Source organism: Typopeltis vanoorti, chromosome 22, assembly GCF_054136105.1.
Source record: "Typopeltis vanoorti isolate ZY-2024b chromosome 22, IOZ_Tvanoo_1.0, whole genome shotgun sequence".
Taxonomy (NCBI): domain Eukaryota; kingdom Metazoa; phylum Arthropoda; class Arachnida; order Uropygi; family Thelyphonidae; genus Typopeltis; species Typopeltis vanoorti.
This window is the reverse complement of record NC_143570.1, coordinates 43,883,056-43,906,887: the sequence shown is the minus strand read 5'-3', so window position 1 is coordinate 43,906,887 and position 23,832 is coordinate 43,883,056. Positions and strand designations below refer to the sequence as shown.

General features: G+C 35.2%; 1 protein-coding gene across 1 annotated transcript in view; it reads left to right on the top strand.

The window, feature by feature from the left end:
- LOC150094368 (uncharacterized) overlaps positions 1 to 23,832 on the top strand; it is a 157,367-nt gene that overhangs the window by 99,082 nt on the left and 34,453 nt on the right. The window contains exons 9-10 of the mRNA XM_090412453.1: positions 9,285 to 9,431; positions 21,308 to 21,514. Coding sequence (XP_090268579.1) covers positions 9,285 to 9,431; positions 21,308 to 21,514 — 354 coding nt within the window. The remainder of the gene's footprint in view (positions 1 to 9,284; positions 9,432 to 21,307; positions 21,515 to 23,832) is intronic.

The following is a 23,832-nucleotide window of genomic DNA, read 5'->3' as shown; positions in this document are numbered from 1 at the left end:
TGCCATTTTATTCCTGCCTGATTCATTTTGGAAGATGGTAATTTCACATATATAATTTCACATATAACCCTGTCTTAACTGAAAATTCCACACATTTAGCCACCTGGCAGGTGGCTAAATGTGTGGAACCTTATGATCACTCTCACCAATTGGTGGCAATGTGGCCCTATTCATTATAGTCAAATTCTCAGATGCAGTTACTAGATTGAGCACTCTTGAACCCCTAGTATATTCTATTACATGTTGTCTCAGGTAGTTATCCCTTAGTAACTGCATAAAATCCATTTCCTTCCTCTGTCCTCTCCTCCTTCCAATCAATGTTACCATAGTTGAAATCCCCCATAATAATTACCTGTCCTCTACTCATTGAGTCTATTTGTCAATGCATAGTATCTCCATCTATTCCATCACCTGGTCTATAGCAGCACCCAACGGCATAATTTGTTCTGCTGGCCTCAATCTCACACTAGATTGCCTCAAACGTGCTATTTTCACTATCCTGCAGTTGATCTTCTATTCTCTTTGGCTGCAGTTCATCAGCTATCATTGATAACACTCTTCCCCCATTCTTTTCTCTCTGTCTTTCCTGAACACACTATACCCTTCACATTCTATCCCACTAACTATATCATCTTCTGTTAGCTATGTCTCACTAATGCCAATAACCTGTGGCCAGAAAGAGCCAACCAAGGCCAAAAATTCATCCTGCTTGTTCCTAATACTCCTGGCATTAGTGTACATAAAGTGCAAAAAGCCCCCCATTCCCACCCCTATCTTGATGCCTTATACTAATATCCCATTCTGGTTTGTTATCCTTCATACTAACTCAGGCATATTATACACATTCTTACACTCAGCCGCCTCATTGATGCCTGCATATTTACTCAACAGTTCCCCCCCCACCCAAAAAAGCCCTAGTTTCCCTGATTCTGCACATCTACTTTCACTTCATTCAGCAGCAATTTTTCCAGTCTCTGAACACCAAATCCATTCAGATGCAAACCATCCTTCTTGTATAAGTTCCTTTCGCTCGTCATACTCACTCTACATATCCACAAACTCCACACCACTTCTCCTCCTGCATAACCTACACATAGTCATTTGCAATTATGGCCCTCCTTCTCAACTCTGCTTTGTCATTCCACAGCAACAGACTCACTATTTTAACTCTCTCTCACTCTTTTCTTTTGCTACTTCCACTAATTCTTTTCTATTACTAGATGTTTTCTTTTCCACTAATTTTTTTTCCACTAATTGTTTTCTATTACTAGATTAATAAACCCATTTTAGTAATAATTTCCATTATTACTAAAATGGGTTTATTAACAAAGAACTATATGTTTACGCATGAATTAGAAATTATATATTTCAAGACAGGTTTCGTAGCACATGTGAAGGTTCTCTGTCATCTTGAAGAGGGTTGGGGACATCTGCTGGACATATTGTGTAATTTTATCCCTTTAGTTCATCAAGTTTCGAAGGCGAGTCATGGTGGAATACCCATTCCTTCAACATATCCCAAACAAATACATCAAGTGATATAAGATCAGGAGAACATAAAGAGTACAGGAATTCTGTGAACCTCAAAATGAGCCTCCCAGGGAAGTGTTCTGATAAATAAGATGAAAGAAATGATTGTAGTGGCTGGAACAAATGATTTAAAAGGTGAAAAGTTTGCTATGAGAGAGGAAACTTTTCACCTTTTAAATAATTTGTTCCAGCCACTACAATCATTTCTTTCATCTTATTTATCAGAACACTTCCCTGGGAGGCTCATTTTGAGGTTCACAGAATTCCTGTACTTTTTATGTTCTCCTGATCTTATATCACTTGATGTATTTGTTTGGGATATGTTGAAGGAATGGGTATTCCACCATGACTTGCCTTCGAAACTTGATGAACTAAAGGGATAAAATTACACAATATGTCCAGCAGATGTCCCCAACCCTCTTCAAGATGACAGAGAACCTTCACATGTGCTACGAAACCTGTCTTGAAATATATAATTTCTAATTCATGCGTAAACATATAGTTCTTTGTTAATAAACTCATTTACTCCATAACATATGTTGTTGTAGTTATTCAGTATTGTTTTTTTGCATCATACTGTATTATTATTAATATCTTAATAGTAATAACCTATTATATATCAGGCCCATTCAAATTATTTGGTGTGTTTCTGTTCGGCTGTCATTTGGATTAGTTGAGAATAACACATACCTTAAGAGAGGTGGCCTCACATCTCTGATATCCTGTTTGTCCAGTTTACTTGCTTTCTAAGATGAATCACTCAGTAAATTTTCCATCTGCTTATAGTATGAGTGTTAAAATCACAGCATAGGCAATAAATAAACTTTAGGATATTTTAGAGGCCTGTTAGGCTTAATAAACCTGAATAAGATTGTACTTTTATGAAGGGAACAATAATGTTTTGATTTTATATTCTTTCAGAATTCTGTCTTATTTGATAGTGAAGAGAAATATAATTTGTAATTTTTTCATTTTTAGGATATTGTGTGTGTCAAGTCTGTGCATTGGTAAAAAGTTTTCAGATGGTGAATTTGTCATAACCATTACTCAGTAACTTTTCCTTCTGCTTATAGTAGGAGTGTTAAAATCACAGCATAGACAATAAATAAACTTTAGGATATTTTAGAGGACTATTAGACTTAATAAACCTGAGCAAGATCATATTTTTATGAAGGGAACAATAATGTTTTGATTTTATATTCTTTCAGAATTTTGTCTTATTTGATACTAATGGAATCACTATAGTGAAGAGAAATATAATTTGTGATTTTTTCATTGTCAGGATATGTATGTATGTATTAAGTCTGTGTGTTGGTAAAAAGAAATGGTGAATTTCAGAAGTTGTCATAACCATTTTGTGTAAGATTATGATGGCAGTCATGTGTGACAAGGGCTAAAATTACCTGATATGCAAGGTCTTAGTTGTTTGGAGTAGTATGAAAATATCTATTTGAGGTCATATTCCTGCAGATAGAGATATTTAGCTTTTCAGATGATCTGGTGAATTAATATCCAAAGAAAAAAGTGAACCATTTGACTATTTCAGTAATAAAATTTTATGCTGAAGTGTTGGCTCTCGGAGCTTGTCAAACAGTATTCCATTATATGGTACTGAATGGACCAACTTTGTGTTTTTGCCCCCAAAAGATGTGCTGGCTAAGTCTCTGGATGAGGAGTATTTTGGCATTTACTTCATTTATAGTTTTTCTAATGGCAATTTCCCAACTTATGTGTTATTAACAATACATCAGTATAACTTGTGCTTGATTAACAACTTGTATTGTTTTGGGAAATTGCATCATTTGGTTTTGTAACTTAAATCAACATTAATCATCAAGTTCAAAATCATGTGCTTTAAATAGTATAGTGCAGTTATGGAACATGTATAAAGTACCATACCAATATCCACATGCCTTGGAGTTGTTGAAATGACTGTTTGGAAGTCAAAAGGATTTTATATCTACACCATTTGCAAGAAATACAGTACTTTGAAGAGGCAGATTATGAGTCATGAACAAACTCTTGTTGTTAGGTGCTTGAAAATTCTGATATGTGCAGGTTCACTTTATTCACTGCTGCAGTAATGTTTATGCAAGATAGAGCCAATAGTACTCATAAGCATTTTATGGACCAGGGAAAAACTTCATACCGCATGAATTCCTCATGATTTGGTAAATATATGGTATTATTTTGTTAGAGGCCAACTAATCGAACCATATGAATTTCTATCACGATGGAGCTGCCATATTTTTCCCACTAGGTTTCTGATTCTTTGAACCGGTACTATCCCACTCTAGGATTTGTCAAGGAGGTCATTAATCTTGTCCAGCTTGATCCCCTGACTTTAACCTTTAATATATAGTATCTGGGACCCTATGAAAGCATTAATATACTGCATGTGCAGATGATTAACGATACCTAATATACAGTAAATCAACATTAATCGTTAAGTAAAATAAATGGTAATAAATATGAGCATGTTGATACTTAATTCTTGGTTCTTGACAGTGATGATGAAATAAGGCATGAATGAATAAGGTAATTTTTACATAAAAAGAAAAAGGAAAACATTAACTGAGTAAGGTAATAAGGAACCCATACAGTCACCTTTTATTAGTGCTTTTGATTAAAGTTTTCACTGGCTTGGCAGCTATTTCTCTCCAATTTCTTATCCAACGCTACCAGAAAAATCTGTTTAGAACCAAAATCTCTCTCTCTGAATATCGCACTGGTTTATGGAGCTGCATGTTAACTTTATTAAAAAATATCAAAATTTTTATTTTTTTAATTAAAAGAAAATACATCATCATCTGCATCAAATTCCTGACATGTGCCCTCAAGGGTTGTACAGGATATGATAGTACTACATGAAAAATTTAAATCATTACTAACTTCATATTTACAATTTTCCTCCAAATCAATCTGTTACTTGTCAAGACTCCAACATTATCAGATCTTATATTTCTATCATCTAAGGCACTCTGTACCGTATCAATCCACCTATATCTTGGTCTTCCTCTGGGTCATTTTCCTACCAACCTGGCAAAGAACACTTGCTTTGCTAATCTTTCCTTGCCCATTCTGTTTAAGTGACCATAACCATACCACCTGAGATTAGCTCTGCTAATGCATTCCTGGATGCTGACAATGTCAAGTTCTTTCCTAATATCCTCATTTTTAATATGATATTGCCATTGATGCGATCTATTCATGCCTCTAATCTTTCTCAGGACTCTCATATCTGTGGTCTCTAGTCTTTGGTCAAGTGTTTTACTTCTGACTCAGCTCTCCGATCCATAAGTTAAAACTGGTTTGAACACTGTCTTGTATACAGCTAATTTAGTGTTCTGACTAATTTCTCTCTTATTCCATATGAATTTGTTTAATTGACTAATTAAATTAATAATTTAATTAGTCAATTAAACAGATTAATAATTCTGAACTATGCAGTGCAGCACTGTAAGACTTTTATACCACCATACTTCAGCATTTCTGGTCGAATATCATCTACTCCTGCTGCCTTTCCACATTTCAAGCCTTTGATGGCTTTTTCTACTTCAAGTGTGGATATGTATTCCTGCCTGCATGCCTGGTCAGTGTTTTTTATCACTGTGCTGTCATCACTGCTTGTTTCATTTAGCAATTTTTCGAAGTAATTGCTCCATATTTCAAGGATATCTTTTTTTCCCCGTTTTCATGTCACCTTTATCATCTCTAACTCCTTTTACAGCACTCTTTCCTCCATTCTTAGTTTCTTCAACAACCTCCAGAATATCTTACCACCTTCTTGATATTTATTTTCTATGTTCTTGCGAAAGTCCTCCCATGACTTTTGTTTAGCTAGTTTTACACAGTGTTTAGCTTTCTTACATTTGTCTCTGTATTCTCTAAGAGCACAAGCTGACTTATTTGCCAGGAACTTTTGATATGCTTTCTTCTTTTCCTTTACTGCCTCTTTAACTTCCTGTGTCCACCATAGAGTTCTCATTTTTCTATCCTTGCAGACAACCTCATCACATGTCTGGCTGAATCAATCAGGGTTTTCTTCAAGGTTTGCTACTGAATCTCCAAGGTTTGGTTGCTGTTCTCAAACTCTTTCATTTTTTCTTCAATAATCTTTGTGTATTTTAGTCTATAGTTCACATCTGAGAGCTGCTCAACTTTTATTCGCTTTGAAACTTTCTTACATGTTATTCTTTTCAATATGAAATTCAATTTTATCCTGCTCAAGACTAAATAGTGATCACTTCCAATTTCAAATCCTCTGTACACTCTGGTGCCCTGCACCAGGGAGAAAACATCACTATCAACAATAACATAGTCAATGAAACTTTTCTTATTCCTTGCCTCTTCTCTCCATGTAAATTTGTGCACATTTTTATGTTGGAACATGATGTTAATAATAACCAGTCCATGTCCTGAGCAGAAATCCAAGAGGTATTAGCTTTGATCTTTTTTTCCAAATTTTCTCAAAATATTTTTGTATGTCTGACAATCATTTTCTACTCTGCTATTTAGATCCTCAACAAGGACCAATTTTTCCTTTTTCATTGTGTCAGTTGCTTTCTCTAAAGCATCAAAAAATTCCTCCACTTCTACCTTAGTATAACCTTCTGTGGGACCATAAGCACAAATAAGTCTCATTATCCCATTCCGCATTCTGATATTTGCCCACATCACTCTACTTGAGACTGCCTGCCATTCAAGAAGATTAGCCTCATATTTTGTGTTGAATCCTACGGCTACTCCTTCTTTTCCTTGATTGTCATTGCCTGAATATAACATTTGTATTTATTGCTCAGAAAGATCTCACCAGTTTTTGTCTTTTTTATTTCAGTCACCCCTATTATGTCGATCTGGTCCTTATCTAATTCCTCCGCTAGCTCCATTTCTTTGCCATTCAGGCTTCTTATGTTGATAGTACCAATCTTTTACTCTGGTGATATCAAGTTGGGGTGTGCTTTCAGATTTGTTCCAGTAGCTAACTTTTCGCTGTTTGCCCTGGTTCACTGGCGAACACAACTGTGGCCTTGTTTAACCAGGTGACACCCCAGCTGGCATGAAATTTTGTCATGTACCATCATTTTGTATATTGGTTTAAGCCAATAAGAATACAATTTAGTCGGCTAAATCCCAAATTGGCCAGCCCATCTTTGTTCGTTCAGTATCCAGATAGATACCCTACAGGGTGCACCATGAGAAGGTGAGGATTGGACATTAGGTCAGAAGTCCTGGTCGGTTCTCCGCATTTCTTTAAATGCTATATGGAGCTCTCCTTTCAGTTATACAGCTTTAATCGTTAAGCACCCCAAAAGAAAATACTGGTATTGTAAATATCCCTAATAAAATTAGTGTTTAAAAAAAAAAAAAAAATATATATATATATATATATATATATATATCTCTAATAATTTTATTAGGGATATTTTAAAATTTTGTCTTTTTATCATTTTATCACTAATTTTATTAGGGATATTTAAAATATCCCTAATAAAATTATTAGAGATATATATATATATATATATATTTTTTTTTAAACACTAATTTTATTAGGGATATTTTAAATATCCCTAATAAAATTAGTGCTTAAAAAAAAAGGCAAATATTAACAAAGGTTATGGTTCCTGGAGATAGTCAATGCCTCTTAACTAGTGCAATAAGTCAATTTATGCTAAAGGCCATATTCTTGTAAGTTCTCAATCTTTCATTGAAAACTTGAAAACATTGAAAACAAAGTATGAAAACTTGAAAAGTTTTCATACTTTGTTAGAGATAAATGTTATTTGCCTAATCTAATTGTCTATAAAATGACAAATGTTTGTTAGCTTTTCTCTTAATGTTCCGTGCCAATTTTGAAGCCTTTATGGCTCTTTTCTTCAATGTTTATTTATGATTTATGTACCATTCACGATTCACTTATGGAAACTGCATCTTTCAAATGTGAGCTTACTTTGAAGATTTTGTCTCATTTCTAGTGAGAGCAAACAACTCTCAACTATCTATTCCAAAACATGTTGGTTTTGAAACAACATAATAAAGACACTAATAACAAAAATTGCCTTAACAAAAGACATATATGGACTTTTGGCAGAGCTCACACTTTTTAATTAGTGCAGTATTAAGGCAAACCATTGTGAAGGTTGTATTCTTGCAAGCTCACAGTAACTGTTGAAACTGGTAGTGTTTCCAAAGGCAAACTTTGCTTGCTGTTTGGCTATAATATAACAATGGATATTTTAATTAATATTGATTAAAATATGTGAAGGGAAAGAATAGTTAAACAAATATTTAAGATGTGATGGAAGGTAATGAGAAGAGTACTGTGGTGATGCTGGGAGGGTGACATTGAATGACTTGGTTGAGATGAGAATCCTACATTGGACCAGAGGAGAGGCGAGTACGATAGAAAATAGCAGAGGAAATGTTACATGCAGCCAAGAAGCTTGGAAGTTAAATACGCTAGCAGCAGAAGAAGAAATGCATTATGTTAACCTTAGCTGAGGTAAATAAAACAAAAGTAATCCAAACATAGGAAAGTTATGTTGGGAGAGATGAATCAAAGAAAAATTAGGAGAAATCTTAGTTAAGTTTTAACACAAAAAACTACAAGACACAAGGTTGTATTTTTTCAGGATTCTTGATATTGGTTCTGAGATATCAGAATATCAGTAAGATACAGAACTAGGACTCTTTGCAGAGTTGAAGTGCCCAGGAATGGGCTTTTAAGTATCTATGATACACTGGATCTTCTTTGAAAGGTTGAATTATGCAGCAGAATTTTTCTGACGGTGTCCAGTTCCTGTTTTTGGTCAATTGGAGTTGGAGTAGATTATGATGTGTGTTGTTTTCAGATAATGACAGTTTGTTGAGGCAGATGATATTCTGAATCCTGTTATACCTATCAGTATGTGAAAGGAGGTTTATTTGCCCACGTTGATGACAATTTGTAAGTTTCACATTGAAATATTTATATATATATTATTAATAAACTTTCTTTTACTTTCATGTTTCTGTGTCAGAAGTATCATTTAAAACTCAACTATTGAATTTAGGATATTGGTTGAGATTAAGATTAAGGATATCTTATCTGTTTAAGTGGCAGCCCATTTAGAAAATAATTTTCTTGGTATCAACTTCTGTGAATAAAGGTTGAAATATTTATATTTCAACCCCTTTATCAGTAAGATACAGAATGATAAATGTTTTAAAGATGTGCTGGGGGAAAAAAAATCCCAATAGCATCAAAGCAAATGACCTCTTTCATAAAAAAGAATGATATCCAAATAGGAGTCGGTAAGAATTTGAAAACCAGAGATGTGTGGGAATGACAACAAAAAAATATTTCTCTGCCTTCCTTATAGGTATATTTCTGATCTGAAGAGCTGAATTGGATCCTCTTATAATTATCCTCTCTGCAAGATGTAATAATTTATTAGCACTCTGACACAATTGATAGTGTCATGGAGTATCTTGGGGAACAACCAGTTTCATATGTAATAGGCCTATCTTTGATAAAATAGTATATTTTTTGTACCTTTTGATACTTTTTAGAAGCATTTAGTACATCTAAAAAAAGTTCATCTAGTACATCTGAATTACAAGTTTTTTGCATTTGTTTTTGTTGCAAGAGAATTTTACTTTACAGAATTTTGATTATTACTCTACACATTCTTACTTATATGTTACTGAATTGATTATATATCTTCATCAGTGTTTTTGAAGTGCATAATTGGATGTTTATTTTGAATTTGCAGGGTAATTATCATATTGCAAATCATTGGTTCAGCAAAGCTGTAACAGAAGATAGTACATTCCTTCTCCCACTCTGGAATATAGCAGTGTCCTTCAAACAAAAAGTGGATTTAAATTCAGAATTGCAAGCTTTGACCATTTTAGTACAGGTATGTATGTAGGTAAAAGTATGTAGTACTAGTTTCCATAAATTAAGATGCAAAGAGAAAAATCACAATAACTCAAAACCTGTATGATGAAATTTTATGCAATTTAGTGAAAAGTGGTATGATGCTGTGGAGGGTATATAAAGAGAAAGGTAACCAGCATGGAAAAGAAGGCAAATTAAAATCAAAATCAGATTAGTAGAAGAATCTAGCTGAGAAGGCCAAAGGAAATCCAAAAGAGTTCTTTTGTTATGTGGCAAGTAAGAGGAAGCATGACTGTGGAAGAGTAACTTTAATGAGTAATGATGGTCACGAGGTGACAGAAGTGGATAAAATAGCCAAGTTACTGAGTGATGACTTTGCAAGAGTATATCATCCTAATAAGGTTACTGCTTTAACATATGACAGACACTGATGTGAGAACAGAGGTGGATGAATTGGAGGTTCTTAGAATATTGCAGAATCTCAGTGTAAATATAGGTGTGGGATTAAATGGGATGTCAGCTCGGGTTTTGCAAGAATGTGCAAAAGAACTGGTAATGCCTCTGACTAGGCTCTTTAATTTAAGTCTCAGCTTGGGTAGAGTTCCAAGGGAGAATAGCAAAATAATTCCCTTGCATAAGAGAGGTTCTAATACTGCAATATCAAATTATAGACCAATCAGTATCTCAGGTTTGGTGGTAAAAGTACTGGAAAAATTGGTCAAAAAGAGAATTCAAGAATGGATAGATAAAAAATATGATACTGTATGAGGTGCAATATGGCTTTGTGACGGGTCAATCATTAGTAATTTACTAACTTTTTATAATAAAGTAACAACAGAATTGGATAAAGGAAATTCAGTACAGTGATTGTGATGGATTTTGCATTTGACAGAATATCAATGGAACTCTGTTACATAAATTAGAACAAATGGGGATGGATATGACAATGGTTAAGTGGAAAAGAGGGTGGCTGCTGAACAGATATCAAAAGGTGGTATATGGAGGGGCAGAATCAAGGTGAAAACAGGTGACTAGTGTTATGCCTCAAGGTTCAGTGCTGGGACCATTGTTGTTTAATTTTTACATAAATGATATAGAAAATAACTTGAAAGGAAATATTCGGTTGTTTACTGATGAAACAAAATTAGGTAGAGTAATAGTTAATCAAAGTGATGTGGAGAACTTGCAGGGTGATTTAAATAGGCTGTCACTATGGGCAAAAGATAATGAGTATCAGTTCAATGTGGCAAAATGTCAAGTTATGCATTTTGGGATAAACAGATTACGAGCTGTGTATCACAGTGATGGCACTGTACTCCACGAAATAGAGGGAGCTAGAGATTTAGGGGTGGTGGTAGACAGAGAGTTAAAGTTTAGAGAGGACATGTTGCTAAGTTAGCCAAAAAGATTACTTGGCTATTGAAGAACACACTAACAAGTAGAGATAAGGAAGTTGTTATTCCTCTTTATAAGACCTTGATATGTCCACATCTGGATTACTGTGCTCAGGTCTGATCTTCTGGGTTTCTTGGGGATGTGGGAATGGTGGTGAAGATTCAGAGGTGAGTGGTCTGTGGAATGTTCCCTGTGAAGATAGATTGAGGTGTGTGGATTGCAGAAATTTGTTGACAGAAGAAAAAAGAGGGTATATGATAGAAACATTTAAGTTGCTTGAAGGATTTTAATAGGATTGATGCAGGGAAAATGTTTCACCACTTGGCTGGAGGGGCCAGAATAAGGGGTCATCCCTGGAAGTTGAATAAAGTTGTGGTTAGTAGGGGTGTGATGACTAGATTTTTTGCTTGGAGTGTTGTGAATGAGTGGAATGATTTGCCAGAGTCATTTGTGAGTGCTTTGTCTAATGGGTTCAAGGAGAAGTATGATATTGTGTGGATAGTTTGGGTCTCCCACAAGGAGTCAATACTCCTTGAAGGAGTATTGCATGGGCACCTCCATGGAGGTGCCCATGCAATAATAATAATGATATGAGATGTGAAAGAAACACACACTCAAATTGTAAATAAATGATTTAATTCAGTAACAAATGGGTGCAATGGGTGAAAACAAGTCAAAATGAGATTGTCAGAGTGCCTCAATAAGGAATGTGGTCATCCCTCTCTTCTAAGTCTTTCAAAGCTTTGGAGGAGAAGGGGATCGAGTGCAACAGCATGTCTACTTAGTGCATCCCAGACATGCTCAGTAGGATTATTGTCTTGCAGGCCAGTACATACAGCAGTCTCTTCTTGAAGATATTTGTCCACAATCTTTGCATCCCAGACATGCTGAATAGGATTATTGTCTTGCAGGCCAGTACATGCAGTAGTCTCTTCTTGAAGATGTTTGTCCACAAACTTTGCTCATTTAGGATGAGCATTATCACCTTGTAGGAATGTGGATAAGTGTCTCCCCTATCACACCCACATACAGATGAACATAGGAATCCATAACCTTGTCTCTATAAGTTGTAGTATTCATGGTTCCAGTAGGAAGCACACAGGTCGCTGCATCTGCCCAGTGATATGTCTCCACAATCCATCATTCTACCTCCACCATAAGTGTTTTTTCACAGAAATTAAAGGCGTGATAAGACATCCTTGGTTATCTCCACAACAGAGCACACCTGGTATTGTTTTGTAGAGCAAATTGGGACTTGTCTGTAAACGCTACCCACCTCCCCATTGGTCTTGGGTCCAGGGACTTGGAGTCTGGCCCATTTTAAATGTTCTTTCCTGTGGTGTGGGATTGGGGTACACAAAGTGCTGGTCATCCAGCATGCCAACTACTTTTGTGAGGCCCTCTGTCCACACTGGAAACTGATACAAATGTTCCTGTAGCTGATGCAAAGTTAGATTGTAGTTGATTCAGGTAGCACTCATGTTTCAGTGAGTAGATAATCTGAGATATCAGTCACCCTTTGCAGTTATACCTGATGGCTGCCCATGCTGTTTGTGATTGTTGGAATTAGTTCCACAGTCCATGAGCCACAGAACAACTCCATGCAATGATCTGTCTACTTCTGCTTGACTTGGCCAGCCTGAAGTCTTATGCTGGCTTGCCACCTGAATTCATTGGTTAAATGATGTCTTGCAACCATATCAAAAAATTTTGAAAATGTCTTGTTCTTACTCTGGACATCAAATAAAAAACCATTTCATGTTGTTGAGTGGCATGAAATGTCACTCCAAAATGCCTGCTTTTATGCCATGGCTCATTTGCTCATATCATTGACAGCAGCTCCCATTTGTATACAATAACCAGACTCAGCATCACTTTTTACATAATATATTCCTGATTTTCATGACCCCCTCCTACCTCCTGAATTATTGTGATTTTTCTCCTTAATTTATGGAAACCAGTGCACATATTTGTGGATTTCTTCTTCTTTTGTTAATTGTAAAATTATTTATGGCAGTGCTTATATGATTATAGTTTCAAATCCATTTTCTAAATTGCTTCTAAAATCTTTTCTACTAGGAAAAGATTTTAAAATATTTGCAAAATTTAGAGAAGGAATATTCACGCTTAGCAGAAAAATGGAATAACCATGCTTTTACATGGAGACTGTTTTAAAAAATTAAGTCTTATAAACATATTATTCTGTAACAGCAACATAATTTTAATTATTCTTTGCATTATTAAATGGATTCTAAGGTTGATATTCATTGTAATTTTTAATGGTATACCACTGCAGTGCTTAAAGGTTAATGCTGGATAACTGGAAGGAGACCTCCACTTAATCATGAAATGTGGAGGAATTTTAAGGAATGTGGAGAACTGACCAGGGCTTCTGACCTAAATCCAGTCCTCACCTTCTCATTGTGCATAGGTGTCTGCCTGGATACTGAACGAATTGAGGATGGACTGGCAATTTGAAATTTAGCTGACCAAATTGTATTCTTATTGACCTTAAACCCTAATACAAAATGATTGTACAACATGACAGAATTTCATTCCATCTGGGGAACCACTCAGTTGGGGGTGCACAGCAGCTAGGTTCTTGTTCCTGCACCCCTGTTAGTACCCATTAGGGGAAGCTAAAGCTGCTATCAACCAAATGCAAGTGATTGAACTAAAATGCTCCCAAATTCCTACCCTAAAGTAAAAATAATATCATTTATTGAAGGTTTCTCCAGTGTCAAGCAAGATCTCATAGCAAATATTTGCAGAGATAATGACTGCAATGTGCTCTGCTTGCAAGAAACTCACAGAGGGGAAGGTGCTACAAGACCTTACATCCATGGCATGAAACTCATCAAAGAGATACCTTATGATAAATATGGTTGTGCAATATTTACAAAAGAAAACTTAATTCCATCATCCATTGACTCAACAAACAACAGAAACATTGAGATTATTACAATCACATTTAAAAACATCTCAATCACCTCAGTTTATAAACCACCAGAAGAAGCTTTCTCCTTCCTCGACATTCTGCTCAGTGATAATGCATACATGATTATTGTTGTATTAGGTGACTTTAACAGCCATAGTATTAACTGGGTTTACACAAAATCCAGTGAAGATTTAGAACTTGTTGAAAAATGGGCTGAAAACCTTTATCTAAACTTGATACATAATCCAAAACTCCCTGAATCTTTCAACAGTGGCAGATGGAACGAGGCTATAACCCTGACTTAATATTTGTTAGCTCAGAAATATCCAACATCTGTGTTAAAAAAGTTTAAAGTCCCATTCCACATACTCGCCATAGACCTATAATGCCTCAATTCAACCATTATATCTAAAACAGCTTCTTACAGACGACAATTTAATTTCGAAAAAGCTAATTGGAAGGGTTTCATGGAAGATCTTGACCGCTCCATAGAATGTCCCTCCAAACCCTCGAGAGTATCCCCAATTTATAAAAATACTGAGGTAAATCTCCACCAAACACATCCAGATGATGCCGCACAAACTACATTCCATGCCTTTCCAGTGACATACAAGCCTGGTATGTAATAAATTTAGTTTAATCCTTTATCCAAGCGTAAGCAAACAAAGTTTGCACCTGAAGTATCTTCAGGACTGAGGCAACTCATGGTAAAGTTGGACCAAGCTCTCATCACTCCTAGTCTTAGTATCTCCCATAATGCAAAGCACATCTCCTTGTGGACATGTAAAATGCTAAGCATTAAGGGAAGGGCCACTAACCAGATCGGTTTCAACCTTTATTGAGGTCTCATCAGTCGGAGCCAGACCCAAAGGTGGTGATTCTAAGGTGGAAGCAATGGAGAAGTCATATTTACCTATATGAGTTGCCAAAAGGTGTCTCACCTTATTATTATTAAGTTACTCTGGATTTAGAGAAAGATGTTGGAAGTTTTTTCTCACTTTTGGTTAGACTATAATAAATTTAGTTCAAGCACAAACTTTGTTTGCTTACACTTGGATAAAGGATTAAACTAAATTTATTATAGTCTAACCAAGTGGAAAAAACTTTCTACATCTTTCTCTAAATCCAGAGTAACTTAATAATAATAAGGTGAGACACCTTTTGGCAACTCGTATAGGTAAATATGACTTCTCCATTGCTTCCACCTTAGTATCACCACCTCTGCGTCTGACTCCCACTGACGAGACCTCAATAAAGGTTGAAGCCGGTCTGGGTAGTGGCCTTTCCCTTAATGCATAGCATTATACATGTCTGCAAGGATATGTGCTTTGCATTATGGGAGATACTAAGACTAGGAGTGATTAGAACTTGGTTCACCTTTACCACGAGTTGCCTCAGTCCTTCAGATCCTTCAGATGCAAACTTTGTTTGCTTACACTTGGTATAAAGGATTAAACTAAATTTATTATAGTCTAACCAAGTGGAAAAAAACTTCCAATAAAAAAGCCCAGTATGCTAATTATAACTTTACAACACCAACCCCTTCTCAGAGGTGACTATCCATGCAGGAGAAAAATGATGCTCCAAGATGGCAGAGGAAAGGCATTCTTCATGAAAAAAAGAAATAGAAGCTCTTGATATGACCCATAGTAGCAGACAGGTATGGAACTTTATCAACAGAATTAGGAAGGATTTCACTAAGCCATATGCGTATCCACAGGTAACAGCTAATCAAATTGCTCACCAGCTGCTGCTGAATGGAAATTCCCTAAAAAGCACCCAAAAAATAAGATACTTAGAACCCCAAGTGAGGAATAAAATATGATTAACTCAGATTTCACCATCACTGAACTCAATGCTGCCATAAACCTATTAAAACCTAGAAAATCTGCAGCCCTTGATGATATCTGTAATGAACATATTAAGCATTTTGGATCCAGGACTAAAGAGTGGTTATTAAACCTATACAACACTTGCCTCAGAACCCTAAGCATACCAACCATCTGGAGGCATGCTTAAAATGGTGGCCTTTTTGAAACCAGGGAAAACTCCAAAAAGCAAAAATTTACAGATCTATATCACTACTCAGCAACCTCTTTAAACTCTATGAACAATTAATTTCGAATAGGCTACAATCTCTAATTGAACCCCATCTTATTGCTGAGCAGGCTGGTTTTAGACCAGGCAAATTCTGTACATCACAAATTCTCAACTGCACTCAATATATAGAAAATAGTTATGAACAAAAACTATCTACAGGAGCAGTCTTTGTAGACCTAACTGTAGCATATGATACCATAAACCATCTCACACTCAGAAATAAAATATACAGAATAACTAGAGACTATCGCCTTGTCCTCCTGATCCAATGACTCTTGGAAAACAGATGATTTTTTGTGGACTTGGTGGGTAGGAAGAGCTGCTGGCATCCCCCCAAAAATGGCCTTCCCCAGGGAAGTGTGTTTTCACCATTACTTTTCAACATCTGCATCACTGATCTCCCCATCTTTCCAGGAACTAGAATTTTTATCTATGCTGATGACCTTGCCATAGTACTCAATCAAAAAATGTCAAGTCCATTGAAACTACTCTATCACTTGCCTTAAATAGTCTAACCACATATTATTGCAGTAATCAATTAAAGCCAAACCCCTTGAAAACCCAGACTGGTTTTTTCCACCTTAACAATAAAGAAGCCAACAGGAAGCTATAGATTTCTTGGGAAGGCTCTAATATAGAACATTCCTGGAACCCAATCTATTTTGGTGTGACTCTCGATTGCACTCCTTCATATAAAACACACACAGAAAAAACAAAGGCAAAAATGAATGAAAGAAACAATATACTAAGAAAGCTTACCTCCTCCAAGTGGGGTGCAGACCCTAGCACATTGTGATCTTCTGCCTTGGTCCTTTGCTATTCTTTTGCTGAATATGTCTGCCTGATCCAGATCCTGCCATGCTGAAAAACTTGACCCAGCATTGAACGAAAGCTCCTGCTTAATTACAGGATGCCTGAAACCAACACCACTAAGATACCTGTATACTTTGGCTAGTATTGCACCCCCCCCCTTCAATTTGAAGATCTGCATTCTCAGCTGACGAAAGAAGCAGACAAATGAATGATGAATGCCACCCACTATTCAGCCAGACCACAGTGCCCCAAAGACTAAGATCCTGACTTAGCTTTCTAGCAACTGTTGAACCACCTAAAAACCCTCCAGAGACAAGACTTCAACAGTGGCTTGCACTATACCCCGAGAATAATACTGGTACCAACAGCCAAACATCTTCCACGTGGTGCCCATTTGGACTGGAATACTTGGAAAAGCCTCAACAGACTTTGAACGACAGGACTCTGCAAACAAAACCTCATCAAATGGGACTACCTCACTGAACCAGATAATTATGAATGTGGGACAACCCAGTCCATGGAACACCTATTTTCTTGTCCCCCTTCTTCAATCACAAAAGAGGATCTTATATCCTGCACAGAAAGAACAGTTGATTGCACAAGATACTGGAGGAACATCTAACCATATTTATTTTGTATAGTTTCCTTTTTTCTTCATATTTTACTTATTATTCCATGTTTTAAGCTATTTAAGCTATTCTCATTTGTAATGTATCCTAATTTGTTGTAAATAATGTTGTACCACTTGTGTTTGGATACGAAATAAAAACCACCCAGTTAACAAGTCCCTGTTGTTTTTGTTAGTTTACCAGAACAAACAGCAAAAATTCAGCTATTGGAACAAATCCCAACTCATCATCAGCAGAATTCAAGATTGGCACCATCAACATAAGAAGCATCAATGGGAAAGAAATGGAACTAGCAGAAGAATTGGATAAGTACCAGATCAACAAAGAAAGCAAAAACAGGTGATATCTTTCTAAGGCAACAAATACAAGATGTTAAGGAATATTCAGGTGATAACAATCAAGGAAAGTACGATTAGCTAGTATTCAATAATAAATACAAGGATATATTCTTAAGGGGTAGACAAAAGTAGAGTGATTTGGGCAAGTATCACAATGAGGAACTGGACAATGAGACTTATTTTTGCCTCTGTTCCCACAGAAAGTTCTACTGAGGAAGTAGTTTAGGAATTTTTCAGGGCATTAGAGAAAGCAGCTAATACAAAGAAAAAGTTGAACCTTGTTGGTGGTCTAAACAGCAGAGTAGGATATAATTACAAGACATATAGCAATGTTTTGGTAAAATTGGGAGAAAAGAGCAAAGCTAATAATAATGGTAAGCACCTGCTAGATTTCTATAAATTAAAGATACCAAGAAATGATATACTTGGTTTAATCCTTTATCCAAGTGTAAGTAAACAAAGTTTGTACCTGAAGTATTTTCAGGACTGGGACAACTCATATATAGAAACTAATGACCACATCACTTGCCTTAGTATCCCATAATGCAAAGCACATATCCTTGCAGACATGTATAATGCTATGCATTATGGGAAGGGTCACTACTCAGATCAGTTTCGACCTTTATTGAGGTCTTATCAGTGGGAGCCAGACTTGAGAGGTGATACTAAGTGTTGACTGTTGACTTTTGTGGCTCGATGGATCTCAATCCCTTGGATTATACCTCTAAGAAGTTGGGTTAATTTAATGAGAGATTATCGAGCATTTGGCTTGCCCAAGTTAGGGCGATATGGGAGCTCTTGTACTAATGAGCATAGCTGCTTTCTGGTGCTTGTGTTTTCATCGTAGTTAGATGACTCTTGAATGAATTGATTGGGGTGAATAGCTGCTTTTGTGAAATATGTAGAAGCAGTTTCATGGAGAGAGTGCGGGCACCTGCTCTACAACTCTGTCTCCACCACTCAATCCACCAACTGACTGCAACAACACCAACACTGCCTCTCCCTTAACTTTCCAGATCTATCTGTTTTAAGCCAATGTTCACCTTCTCATGTCAAATCTTTGTAGATCATCCCTCCATCTTGTTCTTTGATGATCTTTCCTTTTGGTATCCACTGAATGCTTAATTTTGTCCACTTTTCATTTGTAGTCTATTAATATGACTAGCCCAACATCCACTTACATGATTTACAACACTTCAATATCATCTGCTCCAGTCATCTCTCTAATTCTGGTATTTCTTATTCTATCCCTTTTTTTTTTTTTTTTTGTTATGTGAAGCATTCTTCAGTCCAAGGCTCTTTGAATTGAAGAATCCAAATCTCTTAACAAGTGATCTTTATACAACCAAAATTCTTTGTTTCTTTGTGTGATTCTTCTACTTATTTCTTTATCTTGTTTCTCCTTAAAAACTAACTAGTTGACCAAGGTAAATATAATCCTCCTTTCTGTATGATTATCTGTTAATTTTAGTTTGATCTGAATTTGTCATCAGTTTGGTTTTATTTAGATTAATCTTTAAACCTTTTTTCCTGCTTTCTCTATCAAGGTCATTAGCATTTCCTGAACTCTTTTTTATTTTTTGCTAAAAGAACAATGTCATCTGCAAAGCGTAAGTGATTGAGATTTTTTTTCCATTGATGCTAATTCCATAGTTTTTCTCATAAAAAAAGACCTTTTTTTTTTTTTTTTTTTGTTAAGAAAATTTTTTCTTATTTCTTAATTTTTTTTCTTTTCTTAAATATAGCAGAAAACAATTTGGGTGATACAGGATCTCCTTGCCTTACTCCTCTTCCAATACCAAGATCCTTTCCTTAATGTTCTAGGCTTTATATTGGCTGTTGAGTTTTGATATACAGTTTTTAATGATCGGATATACTTTGTTGGGATGACTTGTTTTAAGCTGTTTATTATTTCTGAATGATATAGAGAATCAAAAGCTTTTTCAAAATCTCCGAACACTAAATATGCAGGAAGATTACTTTAATTTGTTTTTTCTGTTACTTGTTTAATAGTGTGGATATGATCTACTGTAGAGAATCTTGCTCTAAGTCCTGCATATTGCTGTGTATCATCCAAAAACCTTGTGATCCTATTTAATATAATTGATATTAACATTTTGTACAGTTGTGATAGCAAACTGATTCACCTATAGTTATTGATATCATCTCGGCTGCCCTTTTTATGTAAAAAGATCAATGATTTATGGCACTGCACTGGAATTTTTTCTGTAGTTAAAAATATATTCAATATTACCTTATGAAGCTGTGAACCATCTGATTTTATGTGTTTTGCTAGTATGCCATCTTCTCCAGGACTTTTATTATTCTTTGCTAATTAGATTGTGCCAGTTTTAACTTTTGTATTTATAATTAATTGTGTTTATAATACCGGCATGGTTGGCCGAGTGATTAGCGTATTCACTCTCCAGCAAAAAGGCTATGGGTTCGAATCCCACTGTGGACATGGATGTTTGCGATTGTCTGTGAAAATACTAGTGGTGGTCAGTAGATGGCGAAGGTGTAGTTGCGATTCGTTGTAGGTACCCTCCCTCGATGAGTCTTTGGATTCCCTAGAGGTGTCATGTAATAATAATAATAATTACAGGTTTATTTTGTTAATGAAATTATATAGTGAGAAAAGCACTTTACATTTATGCCCTTTGACATTCATTTTTGTCAAAAATCTGGCACCATTAAGACTGTGATATATTGAGCTAGCTGTTTGTGCTCTGTTGAAGTGCTGCTTTCTCAAGAAATAAATTACACCATTTCCACTTTCCTCACTAATGGCTTTAATGAGTGTTATATCAAGAAAGTCATTAATAGCTACAGAGTTTCCTTGTCATCTTTCTCCCAGATTTTGGCTTAATTTAGGCTCTGCAAAAGATAAACTTTCTCCTTTAGCCCATCTGGAGTCCAGCAAATTCTGTGCAAGTGTGTGTTATGTTTTGACCAAACTGGTGGATCTGCAGCTGTTTATCATGATGAACATCAATTACATTAAATTCTATGATCCGGAACAGTCAGGACTTGCAGAACTTGCCATCTCCACCAAACAATGAATCCTTTGGAGAAAAGAGTAGACAGTATAGACAGGATTAACCACTCTGTTATAACATTAAATTAGGCATCTTTCAAGCTTATTTTGCTGTGACACACTGTTGAGCTGTGTTAAAGGGGAAGATGAGATGAGAATGGTAAAAAAATAAATAAAATAAAATAACAGTTTGAGACCTCTGTTGCTCCTTCTGATTGATACGTCTCATATCCATACACCTGTTTTTGTGTTGCTTGCTTTACTAAAAACAGTGTTCTTAGTGCCAAGTGTTTGTGTTTTAGTGTTTCTAATGAAATATCTAAAAAGAAGGAATAAATATGATGCTCCATCACTTTTTTTTTTTTTTTTTTTTTTTTGCAATTTATAAAATACATTTTCGAAATTGTTTCAGGAAGCATGATATTCACAGTTTTGTAAAGATCTAATCAGTAGGTGGGGGGGGGAGGCAGAAAAGTGGATATTAAAAACAGTAAAGCTAAGATATAAAGTAATTCTTAAGAATAATTTAAACATTTGTAACTACACCTGATTTAAAATTCAGAAATAATTTGAAATGCATCTTAAATATGTTGATAAAGTATAGTTTGAACATGAAATTTCTTATGCTTGTTTATCTTCTATTAGGCTGCTATGACAGAGACTTCTAAATCAAAGTACTGTCAAAAATATTCATGGAAAAGTCATAATTTTCATCTTTCAAATGAAGAAATACCATTCTGTCAAGCTTTGCACATCTTAGCAGAAAAATATTTTTATCTTTCATCATATACCAAGGCAGCAATCTATTATGAGAAGCTCTTAAATGTTCTAAATACTACTGATACATTTCATGTAAGTATGTGCTCATATATTACTGTATACGGTCAACTTGTACTATTGCAGACACTGCTATAACAAATTCACTCACTATAATAAACTACTAAAAAGTCCTGACCACATTCCCATAAGTACAATGCCATTCTAAAAGAAATTCAGTGTAACATACTGTTCTTCTGGTCCTTACAAATTAGCTATAGTGAGAGTCCACTGTGAAATTTATTAATTTTATTATTCAAAGTTATAGAACCACACCTCTGTATGACTCAGTTGCAAGAGATCATGGTTAAACATTCTGTAATTTTTATATAAAAAAAGATTTTGAATAATGTTTAGAGAAAAAACTTATAATTGTGATGAGCAACTTAGTAAGTTTAAAAAAAAAAAAAAAAGGACATTGAAATATTAATGTCACAGAATCCAAATCTTATATTATGGATCTTACATTCATGTATACATTTGTCAAACTAATTAAACTTCCAATACTCAAAGATGGAGGGATCTAATACTTCCCTCCATCTTTGAGGATACAGCAGTTCTGCAGGCTGGCTGCCAGTTAGTATACAGGACCGAACCAGATGGTGATGCATTTTTTTGGTGACTTCCTGAATTATATCAGTTTTGTCTAAAGTAATGAAGTAGATTATCAACAGTCAACTTCTTCAGCACCTTGAGAATTGCTATCTAAAAGGTTTTGAGTCAAATTGGGAGAAGTTTAAAAAAAATGTAAGTTATTGAAAGGAAAAAAAAAAGCTTAAGTGATTGAAAATAAGAGAGAAGAAAGAAGTGAACTTATGGCACACATCCTTGCAGAAAATCACATTGTAGATTGGTAAGAGGTCTCCATGCCTTAAATATATAAGAAGAAAAATACTTTCATCTGAATGTTCAAAGTGTCATTCAAGGTAATTCACTTGCACTGCACTACACTGCACATTAAACGGAAACCAAGGAATTATACTTTGTGACATCTGCAAGTCCTTAATAGTGTATATAACATTCGATACATCTCTTATGCCAGCAGTCACATACAAGGTTTACACAACAGGTTAGAGACTTCACATGATGTGACTACTGACTGTCATTCTTTCAATTCTAAAATAATATCTGTTTAAAGCATTTTACATATTTTTTGTTTGTTTCTTTTAAAATCTTCTGTCAGCCAATAAAAGACAGCAAAGCATGTTGAAATAACATTCAGTTTAATAAAAAAATTCACTTACTTTGACTTCTGCTTTGATTATGTATATATTAGATAAAAAGTCCTCATATTTATTAAAAATATATATATTTTAATCTTTAGTCCATTCCTATGAAAAATGTTACCTCTGACAACATTCCTACAAATAAATGGATTGTTAATATTTCTGGACGCCATTTATCTGACACTGAAATTAGTGCATTAGCTAAAGGCCTCGATTTTGCCATAATATCTAAACGCATTCCTTATCTTGATTTTTTGCATAATATAGAACGTAATCTGTCAGGACTTTCTAGCAAAGATGCTAATAAACTACGATTTGAAGTTGCGGCTTCTCTTTTTAAAAGCAAGTTACTGCCATGTAATTTATCGAGTGCTGAAATCCATGGGCTAACTTCATTAAGAAAAAATAATGAAATATCTATTTCAAAAGCCGATAAACGAAAAGCTGTTGTGATCATGGATAAGACTGGCTATGAGAGAAAAGTAACCAGCCTTTTACAAGATACCTCCACCTATCAAGAAATCAATCAATCCTACAAATTCGCAAATTAAACAATTGAAAAAAGCTTAATTAAATTTGCTTGATGAAGTTATCAGCTGGGATCAAAACTTCATGGATAAACTGTGCACTCATTTTGGAAGAACTCCTCGCTTATATGGCCTCCCAAAAATCCATAAAGAAGGTTATCCAGTAAGACCTATCGTGAATTGTATTGACTCTCCCACTTATCAAATTAGGCGATAGAAATATAAGATCTGATAATATTGGAGTCTTGACAAGTAACAGACTGATTTGGAGGAAAATTGTAGATAGGAAGTTATTAATGATGTAAATTTTTCATGTAGTACTATCATATCCTGTACACCCCTTGAGGGTACAAATCAGGAATTTGATGATGATGACTTATCAAATTGCTAAATTTTTGTCACGTTCATTAACTGCCCTTACTGGACATTCTAGATCTTACATCAAAAATTCAATACATTTTCTTGAAAAAATCAAGGATGTTCAAATCAAAGAGTCTGATTTATTAGTCACTTTTGATATTGTTTCCCTTTTTATCAATATTCCATTAGTTGACACAGTCAACTTACTATATGATGATTACCCTCCGGATATTGCAAAGAT